The sequence below is a fragment of the Numenius arquata genome, chromosome 1 (genome assembly GCF_964106895.1).
Source record: "Numenius arquata chromosome 1, bNumArq3.hap1.1, whole genome shotgun sequence".
NCBI classification, from domain to species: Eukaryota; Metazoa; Chordata; class Aves; order Charadriiformes; family Scolopacidae; genus Numenius; species Numenius arquata.
This window is the reverse complement of record NC_133576.1, coordinates 125,479,422-125,503,987: the sequence shown is the minus strand read 5'-3', so window position 1 is coordinate 125,503,987 and position 24,566 is coordinate 125,479,422. Positions and strand designations below refer to the sequence as shown.

At 39.9% G+C, this 24,566-nt stretch overlaps 1 protein-coding gene across 3 annotated transcripts in view; it reads right to left on the bottom strand.

The window, feature by feature from the left end:
- Positions 1-204: 204 nt before the first annotated feature.
- PDGFD (platelet derived growth factor D) overlaps positions 205-24,566 on the bottom strand; it is a 144,150-nt gene continuing 119,788 nt past the window's right edge. For all 3 annotated transcript variants that reach the window (XM_074148407.1, XM_074148397.1, XM_074148416.1), the window contains 2 exons: positions 15,138-15,352; positions 205-3,810 (listed from right to left, as the gene is read on the bottom strand). In XM_074148407.1, coding sequence (XP_074004508.1) covers positions 3,676-3,810; positions 15,138-15,352 — 350 coding nt within the window. In that variant the 3' untranslated portion in view covers positions 205-3,675. The remainder of the gene's footprint in view (positions 3,811-15,137; positions 15,353-24,566) is intronic.

Below are 24,566 nucleotides of genomic sequence, written 5' to 3'. Positions count from 1 at the left end.
AAGCTGTCAGCTCTTCCAGCTCAGGGGTTCGAATTCGATTATCCCAAAATTGCACTTCGGTACTTCCCTGATGCTCCTGGGAACAACTGCTAAAATTCACAAGGAGACCTAGCATGGATGGTGTCACGTTGTGGACATGTCTTCCAGTAAATCACAGCTTTTAGTTCACCTGAATTCTGAATAATCACTCAGAGTACCTTCTTTCAAAAGCAGTATTTATTTTCTCATCAAGATAATACACATTACATACTGCATAAAGTAAAAAATACTGCTAGGAAAGCTGCATTTAACTGAGATAACAAAAAAAAAAACAACATAGATTGCACTTGAGAAAGTAGGCTCTATCCCAGAAGAATACAGTGAATAAAAAGCTAGCACGTGGTTTGAAACCAGGAATCTTTCTCAATTTCCTTTGAAAATATATTTATTTTGGGGGGTTCCAATTCCACCAATAAAAAATGAACCAGATTAGTTTTTTTAATATTTTTGCTTTTTATGTTAAAATAATATATAAACAACATAACATTTTTTACACAGACAAAAGAGAAAACAAAGGTATGGGAAAACATCTCTGCGATTTCTGCTAATAAATAAAAAGGAAAAGTTTTGCTGTATTTGGTTTCATCATGATCACTGCAGCTTGGGGCTCAGGTTTTTAGGAATTTTTGCTAGTTCACATGTATATTATCACCCCACACAGCCACATAAAGCCCATCCTTGACTCTCCTGCTGGGAGACTCATGGCTGGGAGCATGCTGTCTGTATGGCAGACGGCAGCATGAAGCAGTGGGTGGTTCCATTCATTACTAAGTTTCCAAGGAGCAATACTTTAAATTTTTTGATAAATTTCGCTTATATTTAAGAAAGTAAACCCAATATTAATCAAGAGGATAACTCCTATTATACCAATCTCTTTTTACTTTACAGCTGAATTTTTCTGCTGGACCCTGTTTCCTGTTCCTAATCCAGTTAGATAAACTATTAGCTGTTCAGTCTTTGACATGTATTCACACCATCTACCTTTGTGTATCTCACTTAGATGCCCAAGTCAGTTTTCTGATCTTTCTACATCATCAAAAGACAGAAAGAAAAGCTCCCACACTGGGCGATTTCAACCTGGGGGCTAAGGCACGCTTTGGAAGACCCTCTCTCTCCCAAGTTCCTGTAGTGGTAATTCAGGCTCCCAGATGAAGCTGGACCCCCTCAAATTAGGAGGCATAAATACCCCTCCCAGCAGATGGCTGCTGGGGTGGAGACTGGGCGAGCAGGCAGAGGTGTGTGGAAGACACCAGGCGCAGTGGGTGTCTGGTGAACATTTTGTCCTGGGGGTGGGAATTAAAGGACCACTCAAAGCACAAAGCCATATGAAACCGATGCTTCCTACAACCAATGCTGACTATGAGGCCAGAGTGCTTAGGCATAATTTGGGCATAATTCAGCCAGGAATATACATTGGAATGCACTGTCTCAAAAACAATCAGTACTGCCAAGGTCTTGCATGCAAATTTCTTCCAAAATTAGCTGAAAATTATGCAAGGACAGGGTCAATCTTGTTATTAAACTGAAGACAGAAAAAGAATGACGTTTTCTTTAAACAGTCCTGAACTACAAAACGAAACTGTCAATCTTTGGTTACAGTGCTGGTTTTTTAATGTGAATTGCTTTGAAAAAAATGATGAATCACTTCCCAAATCAGCATTCAGGAGCATTTTTAAATAGACATCTGGGAGCCAAAGAGGAAAAATTAATATAAATAATAAAAACCCCACACTTTTTGAATCTCAAAGGTTAAAGTACAGGAAAGAAAGTAACACAACATTTCTAAGGGATGTTTCAGTAAAGTTTTGCTAAAATTATAAAAGAGCACTTATAAAATACTTGAGCTAATAAAGAGGGTAAGTCAGAACATTAGGGCACTTTTGTAACAAAATTGTAGGTTGCTAAACCATACCGGCTTGAAGGGTCTCAATATTATATTATAGCACATGCCAGTTTCCACTAATTATCAACGCACTATTGTCAAACTACTTTGCTCTTTCAGACAGACAGAAACACAGGAGGCAACACAAACAAGATGAACTGATGCAGCCTATGTCTGCTATTAAATATAAAACCTCAGCCATTAAATGTGCTGCCCCATTCCCTCTGTTGCATTCTTGACCAAAACTCCAATTCTTCGCCAGATTTAAATCCACAAAAGTGTATTTTACACTTTTGGAGCAGCATTTAAAAACCTTTAAAGCTAGTTTGGAAGGATTTTTTTTTCCTTTTCTGCTAGAGCACTTTCGTAACATTTTAAAAGGCATAGGAAGCTATGCTGTAGCTTTTAAAGTGCTTGTTTTATTATGAGGTGGTGTTTAATAATGTTCTTCTGGAAGTTAATAAATGATGCACATTTTCCATGACAGACAGACATTGCTTAATGAGTTAATATGCCTCAGCAAAATGCAATCAAAAAGAAATTCACTGTCAACAGTTTAACCATGGCAATACACAGAGCTGAAATGAGACAACTAACCTCAGATAACTAAGATTAATGCATATATGACGCAGTTATAATAATCCATATTTAAAACAAACAAACAAACCCCAAACCAAATAACGATAATTAAATCTCAAGCACAGTTTTGTTTCCCAGTAACACAACTACAAAACAAATCAATATTTTCAACAAACAAGTGCCCAATCTTCATTGCCTGCGTGGGGAAAACATGGCGCTCCTCAAACTGCAGCGAGGAGGATACAAGGGGAGGGTTGTCTCTCCCTTTTCGTGTTGAGGGGGCTCCTCCTGGGTAACTGTGGGCAGCTCTGGGCGAGAGGCAGGAGTCCAGATCACATAGGTAGAGACCAGAATCAGCCCAGCCCACAGCAATTTACCTGGGGACGTGGTGGGAGCCCCCTCTTGCAGAAGTGCCTGGGCGATGGCTCCTGGGGAGTCACCATGGCAAAAGTACCACCCTCCACACCCCACTACCACCAACAGTATCCTAGCCTACGCAAAGCACCTACTAATTTCAGCACACCATTTGCTTGAGTACAAACAGTGAGATTTTATTTTAGTGGTGTGTTATTTAATGTAGTGATGAATTCTCCTCAGTATTTCTCACTCTGTTGGGCCAGAACGCTGGGAAGTTCCCTCTTGGAGCAGGACTAACAACTTTACACTCATAAAGGCTCAAATTCTCTCTTCATTTATACCCACAAAACCCTCCTGACTCTCAGGAGGGCTGAGTAGGTAGAAATGGTAGCAGAATTTGAGTGTAGGAACTGGTGAGTGAGAAACAGAAACACAACGCTACTTCATTGCCAGCTACCACAAATACCTACACAACTGGTGTTTCTTTTCAGTGGGCATTGTGTGCCTAAGGACTATAAGCGAGCTTTGAAAATCTCAACCCTCAGAATCTAGCTACAGATAACCATAATCCTATATTCTCAGATGCTGATACATAAATCTATGATACACCTGCTTAGCTGCCATGGCACTAATCAGCATGGCTATGCTGAAACACAGAGATCATTTTTGCTAATTGCAAAGGCAGGCTAGTAGCAAAAGTTCAAATGATTAGTGAGTGAAGGTCCTCAGAGCAATCCTGCTTAAAAGTAAACGTCCGGTAAGCTGCAATTAGTGTGTCTTGGTTTTTTCTTTTTTTTTTTCTTTTTTCTTTTTTTTTCTTATCGTGGTGGTCTTGAACTGCAGATACAATCACAACGCTCATGGTGATCCAGCTGTATATCTACTATGGCCATGTTGTTCCTGGTTCTGCCTTTTCTTCTGGAATGCCCAGCCTCAGGGATGAATTTCAGCACCTGGAGGATCAACAGAAATGCATTGATTAGAAAACGCTGTAAGAGATTTGAGGATGAGAGTGTTGGGGCCCTGAGGGCACCAACAGCCCTTAAAGGCTCTGACCAGCATTAATTTGGACACATTTTTGTTTTACTTCCAGCCCTTTTTTTTCCCACTCTGTGACATCCTGCTGTACTGTTTGTCCTGGAGCTTTGACAGATTGGATTATTTCCTACATCAGGTATCTTTATATATCGTGCAGTTCCCTAACCATGTCCAGAGTTATTTCTTTGCATGTGAATTATCAAGTGTGTTTCCTTTGGCTCGTCTTTGCAGTAGCATACATATTTGAATTGCTCTGCCCCTTCTCTCACTTCTATAGTATTTCTGCTCTAAAGAACAAGGCACATTTTTTTATGCAATTTGAAATTTCTGAAGCACATATCATTAGAACTGGTCCAAAAATGAAATGCCTGTGGGAGGCAGCAGGAGGTGAATGGAGCTTGCGCAAAATACGTACCAGATCCCATCAAGTTTCTCTGCAATGTGACTTTTGTTGGCTTATCTTAAAGATCTCTTCCTCAATTTAAATGATTTCTTAAGAATTTACCGTGAATAACGTGAAAAAAACAAGCAAACGAAAAATATTTCCTAGGGAACTATCCATCATATAAGAGGCTTCTGAAAAAATTCTATTTAGGCAAGATAACCCTGAGACAAGTAAAAAAGAGGGTTGCAGGTTATAAAGAAGATGAAGAAGAGACAATGTACACAAGTTGTAACAAAAGAAATCCTATTTTGGCATATGGAAGACAATGCTAAGAGTGGTTAAACACTGTAGCAGGTTGCCCAGAGAGGCTGCAGAAACCTTGAAGATGGTAAAAATTAACAGGACAAGACCCTGAGCAACCTCACCTAACTTCAAAATTCTCCCTGATTTGAATAGGAGATTGGGCTAGGTGATCCCCAGAGCTGCCTTCCAACCCGTTTTATTATATGAATCTATGATTCCCTGAAAATGGTCTTGTGGATATGAGGAAAATAGCCATAACGTCGTGTCCTACAGCAGTATGGCCTACAGCAGTTTAACGAAAGAGATATTAATTTCCAATTTCTGCCCTGAAGCTTAAATACTAGTTTGGATTAGGTACAACAAATCAGTTAAAACTAAGAACATTTTAACTCTCCTACAACATTTTTCTTCCCAAAACTCCCAACACATTGCACAGAAAGATATGCATGATTGTCAAACATGTGGATGAAGGATCTGAAACTGATTTGCTCAAGGCTCTGCAACACATCAGTAGAAAAAACTATCAGTGGCATTACATGGTCCTTTTCCTTTTGAAATTCCTAATTTACTGATGGGGAGCAGGACACACAGAAAGCAACGCTGCAGCTCCACAGCTGGTGGGATGGTTCTGCTCTCTGTGGCCTCAAGCCCTTGAGCCCAGAAACCACGCACTGGTAGGGTACTAGAGCTAACACATCTCACCTCTTGGCAGGCTGTTGTGACTCATGCTAGCTTGGCCAAGTGACTGCTAGATCAGCTAGATTTGTCTTGCTCATTCAAAAGATGGAGAGAAGTCTGTCGTGACTACGACCTGCCAAAGCCACTGGTCAAGTGGGAAGTGAGGCCTAAACATCTTTAGCCTCTCCACCACAGAAACACTCACACTTCTACCCTGAATAACAGGTTCCCTAATTAACAGATCATACTGTCAATCAATTAATAATCCTCTTTTTTTTTTTTTTTATTAACTTCTTTCTGTATTTTGACATTGCAACACTATAAACAAATTGAGATGGTCTTGGAAAGGAGTGGGAATACCGACCTGCATACCTTATCAACAAAGTATTAGTAATTTCAACAGAATTAGAAAGTCCCGGAAAGTAAGTGCGAATGAAAGGTTGATCACAGATGCTGTACAGAGCGGGTGGGGAAGGGCAGGCAGTTGAGCAGCCTTCAGGATGAGACCACTCGTTCTCTGCCATTAATACCTGGAGGGTAGGAAAGCCATGGGATGTAACAAAAGTGATAAGCAATGAACACTGTCTATTATTTTGTCCTCCCTTTTGCGATAAAATTTATATTTAATCTATGTATTACTGAGAGGAAGGACTGTGCCTAAGCAAGGTACAGATATGTTGCTTTAACGTGTTGGGAAGGTATAATTACTTTTCCCTGTTAGAAATGCAGACATGTCTTTTTTTTTTTTTTTTAAAGCAACAAAATTACAATGGATTTGAATTGATTCCAAACATTGACTGCCTCAAAATATGCAATAAATCCTGATGGACACCAGGACAATTCACTGTACTGCACTGTCATCCAAAACACCGAGGAACTGAACCCAACCAGGTTGCTGCGATTATTACAGAGCTGAACAGAGACCACATCTTCAAAAATGCCTTTTTAAAGAGAACACACTTTTAAAATCAAGTGCAGCTGCTGACGCTGAACCCATGATAAAATTCTTTATTTAAAGAAGCCTTTCATCAAAATCTGACAAATTCAGATGATTGGCACTTTGCAAGATCATGGGCAGGTAGATCTGCTTTTTTCAGTTGAGAGCAAATGAAAGTATGCAACAGGATGAGAGCAAAGATGTGGGCTGTATTTAAGCTAGCAGACCTCCTGACAGCTTGGGGATTTTCCCTGTGTTTTATATTAGGAAACATGAGCACAGAATATGGGCTTTGCTGATAAGAGTAGAAAAATGAATTGGCAGGCGCTTTCCCAGATAAGACGGGAAAGCAGTGTTTGAACACAGCTGAAATTGGACTGCTTTAATAGCTGATCACAGAACTGATGTTCAAAGCTCTCTGTCTAGCTTCCATCTAGTAGTTTTAGTTTCAGCTAAATACAGAGGAATTGAAAAGAATTGGGAAGTAAGGCCATTTCTGGTGACCACAGTAGTTGAAAGAAAACCCTTTATTCCAAAAATAGCTGCTGTTTATTCATTACACGGTCAGGTCCTTAAAGGTGAGGAGCTACTGAACTAATGAAAACAGTTCAAAGAAATTTTGTTCAGGACACTTTATTGCTCCTTTTCTGACAGGACCAGTAGCTGTAAGAAAATATGGTTGTGAGAAAGGTCTGGAGTGCTCAAAAGATTTCTTTTATGTGGGCAAAAAAGAATAACCTTGCAGTTTTCAAATTAAAGGAGCAATATCTGTCACTACTAATCAAAATGTGGTGCCTCAGCTGTTCAGATCACTGCCACACAAAGAGTATATAACTACAGCCCTATCCCCCTCATCAAACATGGAGTTAATTATGTTCATAAAACTATTAAAGCAATAAAAATAAAAAAATCAAGACAGGTGACTTAGCTTCTGAGCTGGATTTGATGTTTATAGGTAATACAAAAAATGGTATCAAGGCATTGTAGCGTTTCTTCTGCAGACAACTCCACAGGAGCACACCAATATGCTGGATGGCATTTTACTTTGTAGATATGCCTGAGCATCTGAGAGGTTTCAAGGTGAAGTGACTGTGGCCACTGCATAGTTTTCCTTGGGGGTGGTGGTAAAGGAAATATAAAAAAAAATGCTTACATGCGTTTCCCTGCCAGGAATCTTGCTCATTGATCATGCATTGAATTTGGATGCCAGCTTCTGAAGGACTTTTTAAATGAGAGAGCAAAGCCATCACTAAAAACAGTATCTGGAAGCTGAAGCCAGAAAAACCTCAAACTGGAATTCGGGCAGACTTACATAAGTCAGGCCCACTCATCGCCCGGACAGCCCTACAAGGAACTGTGAGGTTTCCAGTCTGTTTGAGAACATGAGAAAATGGCTGCCTTTCCAGAAGATATATATTACAAGTTTGGGTCTTGCTTTGGGAGCAGCAGGGTGCTCTCCAGTGGTCTGTGGAGCACTGGAGGTCAGGGATGAAGGCCCGGTGGCCCCTCTGATCTCAGCAGACCTGTAAGAGCACTTCATGATCAGAGGCTGTGAAAAGCAGAGCAGTGATGACTGCCGGGGAAAGGACCCAGCTGGAGAGAACCTATTCACCCTGACCCACACCCAGCATTTCTCCAGTAGAAGCAGCAACAAAAAGGTGACTCCAGAGAACGATTCACCTGAAACACCCACCTCTGGTGGGGCTAGATCCGATAACTAGGAAAGGAGCCCAAAGGCTGGAGTTGCAGCTTTACATGGGCAAAGCTAGATGAGGTGAACCACTCCCTCTGGTATTCACTGATGGCCCTAGCCTTGTACCATTTACCTTTGAAGTCAGGCAACATTTAGCCATGACAGTCCATGATGGCTAATTTCCGCTTTAATAAAAAGCAATGAGTAATAGGAAACTCAGTCAACACTTCAACACTTCTTAAAGTAATAAAAAAGGGGGTATCCAGTTGCTCATAGCCATTTTTTACTTATCATTTACTTAATTTATTAGGAGCATTACTAACATTCTTTGTTAAATTCTTGACCAGTAGTTTAAACACTAATAGAAATCTGAAGCCTCACTCAAAAATCATCCCTTTTTCTTTTTTCTGATTAGCTTAAGAAGACCACAGATAATCAATAACATGACAATGTTTTACCAAATATCTGGTTAGCTTCATATTCCAGTGACAGAGCTTGGAGAGCAACTCTGGATGCTATTTTAGATAGTGCAATTTGTACTTTGCAGAACTTATTTTAAAATGCTGTTATGCAGCATTATCTAATCTCCTTCTGCTCATCTAAAAATACCATCATTCTAGCATGCAAACCAAATTATATTTGTCTGAGATTCATAAAAGAGGAAGCATCAAAAGTGCAAAACATTAAACACAGATCCAAGTTCTGATACAGATGAAAAACCTTACTCCACAATTTTTGAAAGTTATCTAATCCAAAGGTCACACACAGTTTAGCTGTGCTCTGAGCATAAGAAACCAAGCATTATGGGAATGGGGTTCATAATTTTGCATAAGGACCTTTATTCTAGTAGGAACATATCCTAAAATAACAACACAGACCCAAAGCTGTATTCTTTCTTACCAGAGATAATTACAGGATATCAGGAACAAGAAAAAAGAATTCATTTGCTGATCAGTGGTAGCATTCAAACTAAGGGATCATTAAATGTAGATGGGATTATTGATTCTATTTTTTTTATTTATATGTATAACAAGCACCTGGTTTTAACACAGCAAACATGGGAAAAATTTTATTTGGCTTAAAACTCAGGCATCTAAAACAGTCACTAAAGCTATGATATTTTTGACATATGTGTCATGGCGCATTATGGCGCCAGCTATTGCTTTTTCACTGACCAGATAAATGTGTTCCCCCTTCCCAAATTGCCTCTCTGCCTAGAGATGTATCACAGGATATCTCACTTGCTTAACTTCCAGATGTCATCACAAGAACTTTCATTTTCATGTAGTAAAAAAAGGAACCTTTTTTCTCTTACTGCACTTCTGTGCTCTCTCTGCTCATCCTGTGGCCTAGCAGTCATTTCTGACTCATTCTGTTTCCTTGTATTTGCATTCCAAATAAATCCCATTGCTGCTTCTTGTATAATATTTCTATGCATTAACTCTTTTATCAGGTTAACTCTGTGCCTTTATTACCATAACAACCTTTTATCCCCTTTATACGTGTACTATCAACTCCATGACACAGAACAATCAGAATATATTCCTTGCACGCTGGTTTGATGACACTAGCTCTTTTTTAACCCTTAGTGAATTTCCTTTGTTGCATCAGCAGCATTTGTATAATTTTTGTCCAGTTATGTTACGTTTCCCTGTGTAAAGACAGAGTGAGAATTATCATCTGCTCTCTCAAGTGCCTCCTTAAGGTTTGCTTATTTCTCTGGAAAAAAAAAAAAAAAGAAAAAGAAAAAAGAAAAGCCCCCACACCAGCAAGGTGTATTAGTTACATTTCTTAATTCCATTGAAACAACTCCATTGTCTTACTGAAGTCCCATATCACCTTTTTATTTGCTCCCCTGCTTCCCTGTTCTTTTCTCCCCAATAATATTCCCTACTGTCTTGTTTTCCCTTTACAATGTTGAGTCCAGTTAAAGCTGCTTCTACGCCCCAGCAACTTGTGCAAAGACTTAATATTGTGCAGCTACTCTGAGGTGCCTGTTACCCCTCTCAGGGCAGCAAGAGGTTGTGAAGTAGCCACCCTAACACTAATCTAAACCTTGCCGTTGAGAATTAATTGCCTGTATGTCCTGTAAAGGCACTAGACAAGCTCCAGTCAACATGAAATGTGAATGGAGGTAGAATGCTTTAAAAAGGGGAAGGGTGAGGGGGAGAAAGAAGCACCGTAAGACAGTGAAAAATCCATCAGTCTTTACAGGAGAGACAAGTAAGTGGGTAAAAGATGCAATCAGCTTTTGCCACTTTTTTCCTTATATGCCCTTTAGCTGTGTTGCTCAGCACTGTGTCTGTGGACGTTTATACACTCTGACAAATTCTGGTTGCTACCTTAAGAGCATTTATTCCTCATGGAAACTCATTTCACATCTCATCAGTTACAGCAATGAGATGGGGAAACCGATTTCTTGTTTCTCTGAGGTATGTGCACGCTGGGCAGATGGCAGAGCTGCAGCCCCAGCTGAACTGAGTCCTGGCCCAAGTTCTCCCCCACCTCCTCTGGGCTGGGTGCTGGGTGATCTCCAGTTTTAGAGCCCCCCTCTCTTCTAAGAGCAGCTCCAGGCATTTCCAGAAAAAAACACTGCAATGGAAAACACGCTTTCATATCAGATCCTCTTTAGCAAGTTAGACAGCAGTAGATGTGAGCATTTGATTAAGGTGTGCTGCATCCATTTCCATGTATTGCTTTGTCTTTCCCTTGCACCGAGCCCTGTGGCATAACTCAGTATCGCTCATGGTGGACTGTGCCTGAGGGATGTTTTGAGACACTGCCAGCACTTGGCCTGTTTGGATTGCAGGGTTCGTGACACTATGTGGTAAGTCATGAGTATTTGTCCATGAGCTCTGGTATCATGCAAACCCAGAAGCTGTGGAAAACCACAGAGCATCACAAGACTTCTGCAAGAAACCCCCACCCATAAAACTATCTGTTTACTCAGGTTATGAACCCATTTACTTCTGGAAACTGCTGAGTGTTTTGGTAAAGTTATGGCAAACTTCCAGGTTATAAAAGAAGACCGGAGATCTCATTATTAGCATTTCCCAGGGCAACAAAGAAAAAGATACCCCTCACTGTGGCATTCTCATTTTCTCTTTTTCCCTGCTGTTGCATTGCTTCTTACAATTGAACGTGCTAGGAAAGAGCTGTACAGTCTGTTCGGGGAACTGGAGCAGCACTCACAGCTTAGGGAAATTAAAGGCTACGCGTGACAGCTATTAGTCCTGCGATACCAGGAGGGAGCGCTCAGTGATGAGTACGGTGTGAGGCTTTGAATAGGAACTCAGGGGGAACTAAAAAACATTAAGAGCATAAGGAGAAGATAACCTTGAAATCTCTCTGGACTAGAAGCCTCTCTCTCAACAAACACTCTGGGCATTAGTGTCCCCACAGCTGCAGGCATGCAGCTACTCCAGCACTGCAAGGCACCGGCTACACAGCCAAAAAGGAGCCTATTGCTTCTGGAAAATTTGTCTGCCTTTCTCACCCAGAAATCCTGGGTAGCTCAGAAATGCCAGACAATTTTTAAGTAATTTCCAGTCACGTTTTCACTCTTGAGGACAAGCATATCCATGTGCAGGACAAATAGCTCTGGTGGGTCCAGGAGCTCAGCAGATGAAGCTCCAGGATAGTCATTAGGCAAAATCAGCCTGCGGGTCTGCAGGATTCAGTCTTAGCTGCTACAAACATCTTCTTTCCTCCACTACCTTATACTTCCTTCTGGTGTCTTTTGCAAGTAAATCAAAGTAATTGAGACTTGTGTTTGAATCTGGCCTACATTCTCCTGCAGCAAAAGGCAGAGATTTTCAACCAAATTAACATAAAGTGTTTCATAACATGTTATTTCATAAAGTGTGAAGCTCTGCCCTTCGTTATGCAACTAAAGGCTTTTTGGTTAAGGTTAGTGGGTTTCAAATTGGCTTTGAAGAGAGTAAACCAGCTCCATGGTTCTAAAACCAGCATGTTGAGAGGCCCCTCCTTAGTGCCTTTATTGCGGGCATTTAAATAAAATTAGAATTAAGTGTCAAAGAAGAATGAAGAATAAAACTGATTAGCTGTGCGTGGCTAATAATAATAATAAAGTGGAAAATATTTTCGACTAAAATTAATGGACACATCTTTAGTATGTCATACGTGAATTTATCTGCATGACTTCCACTCATGTTAATGGGAGCCACTTGGCTAAATTTCTGCTCAGTGAGCTGTTAATTCATCCCTAAGGGATTAACTTTAAATTTAACCTTACAAAAGCCATTTAATGTTAAAGCTAAAACACTGTCTCGAATTCATATGGTTTTCAGAGAACAAAGGAGCAGTGAAATAAATGAGCAGTGATGTATTAGTGTGAATATTGAATTTCATGAATTTGGTGATTAATTTGGGGTGGTCATAAATCGTGACATCCTGGTTGTGACCAATACCTAGTTAATGTGATATTCTGGTGTCCCAGCTCCAGATGCTCCCAAACACCTGACAGCACAGATTAGTGCTTGATAACATAATATAAGCATAAGTATAATCAGCATTTTTTTTCTAGCTACTGTCAATAGTTGGCTTATGTTCTGATAAAGATGTGACCCCGGATTCTTTACAGATTCTTTACAGAATCTTCACAGTTCTCTCAGAGTCCTATTTAAAGGTTGAAATTCCATATAGATTTACCATGCAAAAAAATCAAATTCCTTTTTACCATTTTAAATTATTTCCCTTCCAATCTCTTTCTTGTTCTTTTCTTAAGGAAAAGAATATTTAGGAGGACCTAATTTTCCTTTAGGTACTATTTACTATTTTCTATCTTTCACTGTGTCCTCTCTTATTCCCAGTTTTTCCTAACTGGAATTATCCAAAAATTTTGAGCCACTTTCCTCGCAAATTTTTTTGATGTGTGTCTTCTCCTGTTTCCCTCCTGATGTATGTTTTCTGCTTCTATATATCTTTTGTACTCCTGCTTGTATCCTAAACACCAGTGGTCAAAACCCAGTATAAGTACCCCAGCAATTTATCCAGGCCATAATATTTGCTGTCTTATTACCTGGTCACCTCTATTCCTGCAGAAGACTGTCGCTTGTTTTTTTTATGTCACCATTGTACTAAGTAACTGTTTTCCTAAAGCTCTTCATGGTGATTCACTCTCGACCTTTAGTCCAACTTCCATCTCTCGTTTCTTCCTCTGTCCCTCACATACCCAGTGTTATATGAATAAATAGTTGAGAGTACTCATCCTAATGCTTGCTTCTTTTCTAAACTGGATTTATAAGTAGTTACATAGGCCTTCTGATATCCCTTGCAGCCTTCTCTACTGTTAAAAGTACATTATCTCCTGTGCTAGCTGTCATTTTTGCCACCTCTCTGTTCACCTCCCTCCAGATTGATCATACATGAAATAACACTTAATCCATGTGCTGGGGGCACCCACAGATAGCCACTTCCTATGTAGAAAATTGCTCATCTCTTCCACCTCTTTGCTCTTTATCTCTTAACCAGCTTCTAATCCATGTCTGATCTTGTCTCGTTGACTGTTTGCTCTCTGAAGAAGGTGCCAGGTCTTTTAGCATTCTTGTAAAATGTTGTGGTGCTGTATAAATATTTATTCATACTTAAGCCATTCTGAGTTCATTTTATCAGCTCGTAGTCATCTAGGTGTTTTATACTTATTAATTTTTTTTCCAATTAACTTTTCTACCACTGAGATAAGGCTTTCCGCTCTGTAATTACCAGGGTCAGCCCCTGCATCTTGTTTAAAATAAGATAAAATATTAAGTATTCTCTAGTCCTAGCTGATGTGGAGTATGCTGTATGCTACAGTTAATTGTGAGAAAAAAAATCTCTTACCTTGGAAAAGAAGAACCACATTGCTTGTAGCCAGGCAAAGGTATGACCTTCAACGACCTTCTGCTATTGCAGCCCTATGGTCTCCCAAGTTAGTGCCTTTATGATATGAGCCCACATCACATCCAAATTTAAAGTCCATAAAGTTTATTTTCACTTGAGACTTAAGCCAAGTGGTAAATCAGGCTCTTATAAGACATATGTGTCAGAAACTAAGTCAGCATGGCATGCAGCTACCTGCTTTCAGACAACTGAAAGGATAATACCAACTAACCTTCCTACATATGTTGACTTCAGTGAACATTGCTCATGTCTGGTTCTGATTTAGAGGCAAGAATATAAAATGTTTTGGTTTTTTTTTTCCTCTGTAAATGTCTTCTGAATGGATTAAAATTAAATATAATGGAATTTATTCTTATGTAAAAATTTTGCCTTACTAAAAAGCTGCTGAGTGGGACAAAAGCTAAGGCTGAAAGATTCAGCTGCCTTCTACAAGTCTAAATCTGGAAGAAAAGAGGGTTTGCAGGTGATTTAATTGTAATTTCCAAGTATAGAAATATTCTTCTACAAATAATATTTCCAGTGGTATATACATTCATATTGTATCAGTTCTTTGCTGGGAAAAATCAGTCCAACCGAAGCCTCATTCTTGCAACATTCTTCTCTCATCTCACTAGGATGGTGTGGTAGCATCCCCCAGAGAGAGGTGGCAAAAGTTCTCTCCAACTTCTAAATTAACTTACACATAAATACCTGTTAACAGCCCTTTCTCACAGATATATAAACAGATATATAAACTCCTTCCACTCCACTCATTCACTACTTCCAAATGCAAATTGCTGGGCAATGTTGTGGCATTAAAGACATTATTAATAAACTTATTTAAAATGAGGCCTTCCTGCAGGTTGACTGTGTGGGTGTGTGTCTCTCTATGGGTTACTGCAGAGGAAGGCATGAATGCTGCTCCACATGGTACCAAGCTGGTATCTAGCACAGGCAGCAAGAGCAATGCTGTTATCTAAGTTTAGGCTCCACTCTAAGGCTACCTAAACCTGTCTGGAAGCCTAAGCAGATCCTTCACCTCAGGGAGAGTGGTGAACACAGGGGGTACTCACTCAACCCACTCTGGTCTCTCTCAAATGATGGCATCTTTGCTTATGACACTTCACTGCGGTCAGTGATTTTTGCCCATTGATTTTTGCACTGCAGATCCAACATGATAATCCATATAAGCATGAGAATAGAACATGATAATGATAATATAACATGATATAGTATAACAATAATGATAATATAACGTGATAATCAATGTAAGCAGCACACACGGCTCTGAGAAAACCCTTCAGAATCCATGGAAGAAATAAATACCCAAAAGAAGTACCAAAGAAAAGAAAAGGAGTGAAAATACCTCATGATATTTTTTCACGGTTTTCCCTGACACACACGTGCAGGATTTCCAGTTCGAAGTCCCACAGCCACAGTTCCCTCCACAGCGCTGGACAAGGAGGCAGCGGGGAAAGAAAACTACATTTGTCAGCTTCAGTTCCTCCCTTAAATTGACAGAGTAGTTTCTCGGAGTGCAGCTGTAACGTTTCACATCATCATTCAACCTGTCCAGGTCAACTGCAATGCAAAAGAAGTTTCATTAGTAAGGTTTGAGCGGGATATTCCTCTGGTTTATACTGCTCCCCAGGCAGTCAATAACACAAAGTGGTGTGACACTGGTTGGAAAATATGTGCAGTGTAGCAGTGATTCCTGAACAGATAAACATAAACCCAGCAATTTACATCATCACAGGTGGCCATCCAGGCTCTCATCCTGCTCCCACTGACTCCCATACCAGAGCTCACACTGACTATAAAGGTGAAGGGAAGGCTTGCAGTAAAATATTGGCCTGAAAGCTGAAGACTGGTTATTTTATTTGCTTTCTCACTGATATGCTGGATCCTTAGGTAAGAGTTTCCACTTCTACTGTCTTTCCTCCTCTGCTTATACTTGGCTTACTTAGATGATGGGCTTTTTTTTTTGTTATTTTGGGCATAACTCAGTTGGCCTAACTGTAGGCATACAAAAGGCAAACACTTTAAGCAAGGCTCTTCCCCTTGTCAGTAGAGAAATGTCTTCGGAGAGGAATTCATCCCTTCCCCACAAGGGCATTTAGGACAGGTGGCATGACTTGCTTTCTCAAGTTGCCTGTGTTGTTTATGGATAGAGTCTAGATAAATCTCTTTTAGATGGAGAAATCAATCTAAGCAATATTAAGTTCAGCTGGTAAATGCTACTATAATAGGCATACAAATAAATACAATTAAAACTAATGAGCTTCATTGAATGCTAGTAGTTGGTTGACGTTTAAATGCCTGTTATCTCTGTGAGATGTGTCATGTAAACAAGTAGTAAAGTCAACCATAAAAATAACTTATAGACTATCAACTGTGAATTTAAGTGCTGTTTCTAGCTTGAGCTTGTAAAGCTAAAACAAAAAAAAAACCTCAACCCCTTCCATAAATCCATTTTCCACAATTATAACACAGATAAAAGTAACAGATTTAATGCGTTTTATTTCTATAGAAGTTTTCTGATTTCTTTTTCCCTCTTTTTCTGCTTTCTCATTTTCCTGAGGATTCTGTCCACCAACTAAGTGTTCAAAAGCTCAATAACTCGTTCAGGACTGGAGGACACATGAACTTGTGTTGAGATCCCAGACCAAACAGCATTTGCTAATAGAAACATCAACAGGAAAATAGGAATGACTCAAATGAGAACTGAGATAACAGCGTAGTGTTTGTGAACACATCAGATTTTCATCCGCATGTTTAATAGCTCAACACCATCTCTGATCCTAAGTGCACCTATGCTTGTGCTCTACTATAAACATGTGAAAACCTCCAAAAAAGGCACTTTATACCTTCTGTGACTCAGTCGTTGTCAACATCACAAAGTAAATTGTGGAAAAAGCTGTGATTTGTAAATATCATGCACCTTTACATTCTTGCCTGGAGATATTCACAAGGCAGATATGCAAGAGGCAAGGGTACGTAAATGTCACAAGTGCTATTATAGAAAATCATAGCAGCTTCACTTTTCTGGCAAGATGTTATCTCAGTCAATGGGAATTTAGCAGATAAATTGCGATTTTCTAGCAATTGTGATACATCTTGCCATGAAATCTCAGTGGTTCTCTCCAGAGAGCTAGCATCTCTCCAAAAGAGGTATAGATCATCCTCCTGATACAGACACAAAATCAATGGGGCTACTGGTATACTCTTGCACTGGGAGAAAAATACACTCCGAATGTCCAGAGCCAGGACTTAGAAGTCCAGAGAATATTGATTTCTTTGTTTTAACAGATGATATTTTCTTCTCTGCTGTCATTCTCCAGAACCACCCCTTCTCATTGCAGGCTCCCAGGCTAATTCTTCTCACAGCAAAGTGTTTCCCACTCCTCTAAACATTCTCATCAGGACCTTTGCCATCAGTTTTGCCTACAGATAATGCAAAGAGGTATCTGGCTTCTATTCATTTCAGCTGATTGATGTGAAGGAAAAGTTAACCAAAGAAAGAAAAGGGCAGAAAATATTCTGCTTTCATGTTTAATGAGATTTCTTGAGGGGAAAACTTGGATCACCCACAGTCTGGCACCACAGCAATCCAGGGGAACTGGATACTGATATGGATACTGATATGAGCCGGTTCCTATCAGGACAGGCTGGTCGTGAACTAGGATGGCATTTCTAGACAGAGTTGGAATAAAATGTTCAAAGGCTTAATTCAACATTAATTCAGCTGTGGGTGCATTGGAAACAAGGCTTCCAGTAACAAACTGGTCATTAAAGAGGGCCCAGACCCAGGTCACATGAACTTGACCTCTGTGTCCAGGAGAAGATGACCAGGAGACCGAACAAAATTTGCTCTAGCACAGATGAAACTTACCCTCAGGCTCAACAGTCGTCCTTCCTGCATTGAGCTGATACCTATTATCACTGCTGCGTTATCAACACAGAAATGAGTCTTTGTAATGAGACTGGCAGAGAGGGAAAGCACCGGCATTTAAAGGTGGGGGGGCTTTCCTGCAGAGAGCATATTATATCCATCACAGTGTTACACATATTAGCTTCAGTACTTAAGCTGCTCAATTTAAATGGCAAGGGGTGACCTGGCAAAGGGCTTTCACTGGAGGGAAGGCTTTGTTCACTAGCTTTCAAAAGCCTAGTTTTGATGACTTTCAGAAGTCTTTGCAGGGTCTCTTAGGCTGCAGCTGAGTCAGTACTGTGGAAAGCTGTTGACTTGCTCGAAGCATAGGAGGGAATAACCAGATAATTAGGATATTTTTTTCTCTCTGCAGTATGAAGGAATCAGCTATTTTCAATGAGGGCTCAAAACTTTTTTCTGGATGCATTCTTCAGGAATTCTGAAATCAACCAGTAGGAAGATACATTTTATTTAGCATGTTTTTCTATGATGAACTATTTTTGAAAAACCTATGGGAAATTTTCCAATGGAAAATTGCATGAATTCCCCTTGGTTTCATATTCAAGACATTCTGATCTCGTCTTATTAGCAGTTTTCAGGACCCCAAATCACAGAGTTATCAGTTAAGACGTGAATTCTCTGCACTTTGGAATACCTTGGGTACCAGAGTCCAGGTTGAAATGGACAAATACAATAGCAGAAAGGTCTTAGTATAGTGATGCTGAAATAATGAAAATACGTAACTGCAAGCACAGAAGAAAAGACTACATGAAGGGTTTCAGAGATACACAAGTCATCCTCTATAAAAATTCATCTGGAGGTAAACACCTAAGCTCTTTTTGATTCTGCTCTACAGAAATCCAGTGCTTGGTGGGATAAGGTGAGCATGCAATGTCTTCTGCGGACAGCGTATACTGTACTCTGGTAGCATCACACTGACACTCAAGAACAGCTCCCATTGCCTAATTAGCTTTAGACCATGGCTTGCAGCCCCCTAACAGAAGAACGCATTTTGCTCCGAACAATTCTCCCTGCTGAAAGCTTCAATATGCATTTTTCCCTGTCTTGGGATTGTTTTACTGTCTGGAGCCAGTCCATTTCCTCATCCATATAACAATGAGATTTTACAGTACAGTCAGTTTCATGCATCACTTCACTGCTGTGACTAAAATGTAACCGAGCCTTGGTGTGATTGATTGGTGTGAAATCCTGCTGCTTTACTTATCAAGGACTGAAACCACTAGAGTCCTTAATTTAAAACTAGAACTAAAAGGTTCTGTAGACTGGATGCAAAGAACTTCAAAGTATTATTACAGAATGTCTGCATCAGAGATTCAATTTGAAGGCAAGGCAGACATAAAAAGATGCACTGGAGCACTAAGCTGAATACTTGGGGTACAGTGTTTGCCCCTTCCTCCCCCTTAAAACCCATGCTTAAATCCACCCTCATTTCACATAGCACTAAGGCATGTGTTTACCTTGAAACGTTGATCTTAATCAGAGGTAAGCACTGAAATTGGGGACCATGTCTTATTCAGAAGGTACAGCCTTAAAGATTGGAGAGGAGAAAAAACCTATGTTGTTGGTCACCAGTTAATTTTAAAAAGTCAGGCGGTCTGTTAGAGTTTCTTTTAACTGTTTATCTGTTCGAAATTTATACATGGATCTAACTATCATATCTGAACATTTTACACTTTTTTCATGCATCAGCCAGACTGGAGCTGAGCTGTAAGAGATGGTAGCCACTTTGCCACAGTATTCCTACACCATATCTACAAGGCCATTGACACGGAAGGCAAGAAGGATTCAGGCAGTTGCAGACCAGTCAGTCTAGCCTCAGTCCATGGTAAAATTAAAGAGTAAATCCATCTGGAAACAACGTCCAGGCGTGTGAGAGACAAGAAGGTGACTGGAAACAGCCAGCCTAGATTTACCATGGGCAAATTGTGACTGACCAACCCAAGAGTCTGCTATGATGAGACAACTGCCTTGTTGGATAAGGTGAAAGCAGCAGAAGCATCTGCTGATTTTTGACAGTGATCCCTAGCATCCCTGCAGCCAAACTGCTGAGATATAACGGGGTGGATGGGTGACAAATTGGGCGGATAACCAGAAGGTCCAAGGGGCTTGAAAAAAGTGATCAGCAATTCCAAGTACAACTGATGGCTGGTTACTAGCAGTATTCCCCAGGGGGTAATGTTGGGGTCCATAGTGGTAAAGATCTTAACTAATGACCTGAAGAATGGAATGGTGCGAACCCTGAGCAAGTTTGTCAGTGACATCAAATCGTGGAAACGTGTCCATGTGCTGCAGGGCTGCCTTTCAGAAGTACCTCAACAGGCTCTAGAAATGTGCTAGCAAGAACCTCATGAGCTTCAGTAATGACAAATGGAAATTCCTTCATCCTGTATTAGTCCAGATATGCAGACTTCTGTTCTAGTTTGATTTTCATCCCTTTTCAGGTATGCCTTACAGTTTGTAACAAAGGTTGTGCTGCTGTTTTCATTTTGACTCTTGGCTTTATAAAATTTCTCCTGTAGAGTGTGGAATTTTTCAGAGACCTATGAATGTATTCCACCCTTTATCCCCAGTCTTCATGCTCCGCTACCATGAAGGTGTGTGCCAGGACTGTGTCAGGTAGAGTAAAGGTACTGTACAAGCAGACATTCAAAGCAGTGGTGCATCTGAATGAAGCTATGTCATGGTTGAACTTGAGTTGGAAATTTCAGTCCCACACATAACAGTAAACAGACACATCATCCCCTAGTTAAATCACCTAAATGCACTGACACTGAAGCAATTATTTTTCTCCATGCTGAGTGCTGACCAGACCCTGTGGCTTTTAGTCTTCAACGCATGGTTGATGGTAATCACTGTTCCACTGCGCGTGCTTAATGATGCCACAATAAGCACTCTGTTAAATATACCTGAAAACTTTGGAAGCTGTCCAAGTCTTTCTTGTGGGAGCTGGGGAGAAGATGCTGCGATTTGGATTTACTACAATGCCAAGATAAACCTCCTCAATACAGCAAGTATTATTTTAGAGGAATGAGAGATCAGAATTTCAGTAGGATTATAATGGTCCACATGGAACAGGGTTCATAATATACGGGCCTATTATAGACTGGCAAACTAATCATCAGCTGTGGTATGGGTCAAACAGCAAAAGCAGGCAAAACCATCAGTGTCGTAAATGGACACAGCCTCACTGAAATCAATGGAACTGAACAGCATATTCCGGTGGTAAATAATATGCTGCAAGTATCACTAGGATTTTAAAAAAGGGTTTAATAAGAAAAACTTTCACTGCAGTGACCAACAATAATGTCACGTAAAGCATGAGGGAAAGTCTCATTTGTCACAGAAGGGGAAGAGTAAAGATGTAGATCTGAATGAGATTGTGAAATGAATAAATATGTGTAGTTTGCATGCAATACACAACTTGGTTCCCAACTGAAGAAGCATGGAAGAAATATCCTGCTTCTTAAGCACAGGGAATACTTTAAATTAGCAGCTATCTACTTGGAATAATTCACATTTGCTGTGAATGAGCAGGCATTCAGCATTCGTGATGCCTGCACTCCCTGTCTGGTGCACTGAAAGTTGCTGGAAGCTGTCCCAGAACCTTTCAAGGAAGAGTACATGGACGTTTGCAGTAATTTATTGGCCACTGTTTGCAAACCCCTAGGAAATGACATTCCTGAGTTCAAATTTTAACTTCTTGCTAGACCATTGTAAGTTGAGACAATTAAAAACATTGTTAACGACATGGCAAAACTTGCCTGATCTTGGGAACCTGTTTGGCAATGGACAGCAGAAGCATTCCATGAAGACTGGTGGTCTCATCTCCGTATTCCCCTTCTATGGAGCAGTGTGACTATGCCAGCAAGTGTTTGTTTATTTAACTTGTAAAGCTGTCATTGCAGACAGATGTTGCAAGAATGTCCCACCTGATTAATTTCTTCTGATAGCCAAAGGCTTCTTGCATACATTTCCCAAAACCAAAATGAGCTCAGAGGCATGTGTAGTCTTGCTAATTACCAGAATGTATCTATCCACATGTGTTCCTGCTCCCTAGGTTTATTTGTGCAAAAAACATTCCTTTTTAAAGTTGACCCCCCTCTCTAGGCACCATTCCCTAGACATTTGGATCTACTCTATGATGAGAAACTGAACGTTTTCTTTCTCCTTTCTTTCTTCATTTGTACACAAACCATTTCAAAAGCAGAGGTCTTGTTAAAATTATAAAGTCTTTTTCAATGGGATGTAAAACTTCAGAGTGTACAAGAAAAGATAAATGTAAACAAGCATGTGGGAAAAGTTGTAATGTTTAATTGATAGTTGGAACTGTTTACAACAGTATCTCTAAGGAGCTCTTCTAATATTATCATCCCCTATGAAGACAGGCTGAGAGAGCTGGGGTTGTTCAGTCTGGAGAAGAGAAGGCTCCGGGGAGACCTCATAGCAGCCTTCCAATATCTGAAGGGAGCCTACAGGAGAGCCGGAGAGGGACTCTTTGTCAGGAAGTGTAGTGACAGGACAAGGGGTAATGGTTTCAAATTGGAAGAGGGGAGATTTAGATTAGATATTAGGAGGAAATTCTTTACTGTGAGGGTGGTGAAGCACTGGAACAGGTTGCCCAGGGAGGTTGTGGATGCCCCATCCCTGGAAGTGTTCTAGGCCAGGCTGGATGGGGCTTTGAGCAACCTGCTCTAGTGGAGGTGTCCCTGCCCATGGCAGGGGGGTTGGAACTCGATGATCTTTAATGTCCCTTCCAACTCTAAACATTCTATGATTCTATGATTCTATGAAATGTCTGAATGCTCCTTATGATTCTCTAAAAGAATAGAAACCTATTTGTCTATAGAGTATGACTGTTTTCTTTTTTATATCTACATGTGTTCTTGCTAAGAACAGTGTTAAATAATCCCATAGCCAGTGATACCCTTTTAGAGATGCATTATATTTGTAATAACCAAATTACTATGACACTGAGGTCAGCTACAACATATTATAGCAATGAAAAAGGAATTATTTTAAAGGATATGCTTTATTTGGTATGACCTGATTTTTTCCTAAGACTCTAGGATGAGCTTAAGGCTGAATATTCATAATTTCAGAGTTTCTAAAATGCAGCAATGACTGGCAAACATTTTTGAGTATATTTACAACTGCTGCAAAGGTTATTTGAAAAATCTGCTTGTCATATTTTCATGTAGGAGGTGTACACTGAAGTGTATCGTTCATACAAGGCGTCTCATTTAAGGATTTTGAAAATAAGAGTGTGTATCTCCCCCTTTCTATTCTGTCTTCTTCTTCCAGTCTGGTTTTCACTGCAATTCTATAGTTGACTTCTACTGCAGTGGTTAACAACAAACCTCACTGAACATATGTAGAATGAAATTTAAAACTTCACGTGGTTATTAGTGAGACACAACTGATACCAGTATCTCACTTCAACAGTGTAAATCGAATGAAATGCATTTAACTCAACAGAGTTGTATCAGTGTTGTAGAGGTGTGAGATCAGATTTTGTAGATGGAAGGGAGTTATCATATATATAGATTTAATCAACATGCTCTTCATCTTTAAGGTTCTTGCAGGAGGTATCCAGGGAGCAATCAGTCTTTTAACTGTGTATAAATACATGATGGGAGGGACTAAGAAGCTGGACCCAGAGTATTTGAAAGCACAACAGGCATCGGACACAAACTGTAACACAGGAAAACTTATTTAAATGTTTTAAAAGAACTTTTTTGGTTTTTTGTTCTGAAGGTGGTCAGATACAAGTTGCCCAGAGAGGTTATGGAGTCTCCATCCTTGGAGGTAATCAAAACTTGACTAGACAGGGTCCCAAGCAACCTGCTGTGGGTGACCCTGCCTTGATCAGGGTGGTTGGACTAGACAATCTCCTGATGCACCTTTCCACTTCATCTGTTCTGTAATTCGGTGAGTTTAAGCTATGCCAAAATACTGTACTTCCTCTTTCCTTGACCCTGATCCTTATCTTTGTGGATTATTGATTGCCAAATTAAGAAAACATACCATTTAAATTTCATTTATCACATATCCCTGTTATCAAAATTGGTATTCAGCAACACTGCCTTTTAAGCTCGATTTTGTGGCACAGTTTGGCATGGGCAGAGAGCTGGATAGGAGCGAAATCATTAGTGATTCATTTGTACCATCTATATGACAAGTTCTGAAAATGCTTAGAAAGATAGGCAGAGATTACATCAAATTGTTCTTATCTGTCTTAGGGCTATTCTAACTAAGGATAAAGAATAAACTCCAAGCTGGAAGCAGAAACAGATAGATATCTGAAATAAATGATGATATAATCTATTGCTCTCTTTGCTGCAAGGTTATCCCAGTGCCTATAAACATTCCTCAGAGATCCAAAGTGTCTGTGTTTAAAAGCCACCAAGCATTTCTAATTTAAGGACTTGTTAAAGCTATTCCCTACTCCTGAGATCATCCAAGAACAAGCCTTTAATCTTGTCAAAAGTTTATGACTAAATAAAAATTCTTAATGGAAATTTTTAAAGGATTTGATTATGGTGAAGTACTTTTGTCCAGAGGGCTGCTAACAGTTAGAGAATTTGGCTTTTAGTTTGAAGACAAAAGAAAAACTGTCATAAAATTTTTTTTGCTTATTCCTGTAACCAAAACAGCAGCAAAAAAAAAAAAAATCCTATTAAAATAAATCAAGTGTTAAAAGAATAACTGGAAAACTCTTTGTGGCTTTTACAGTGTTTTTCTACAGAAGAAGCTGAATTACATTTACACTAAATGGAGAAACCTTTATGCATCTGAATTTTCCAAGCACTACAAGACCAGATTGATAACTGTAGCCTATATGGT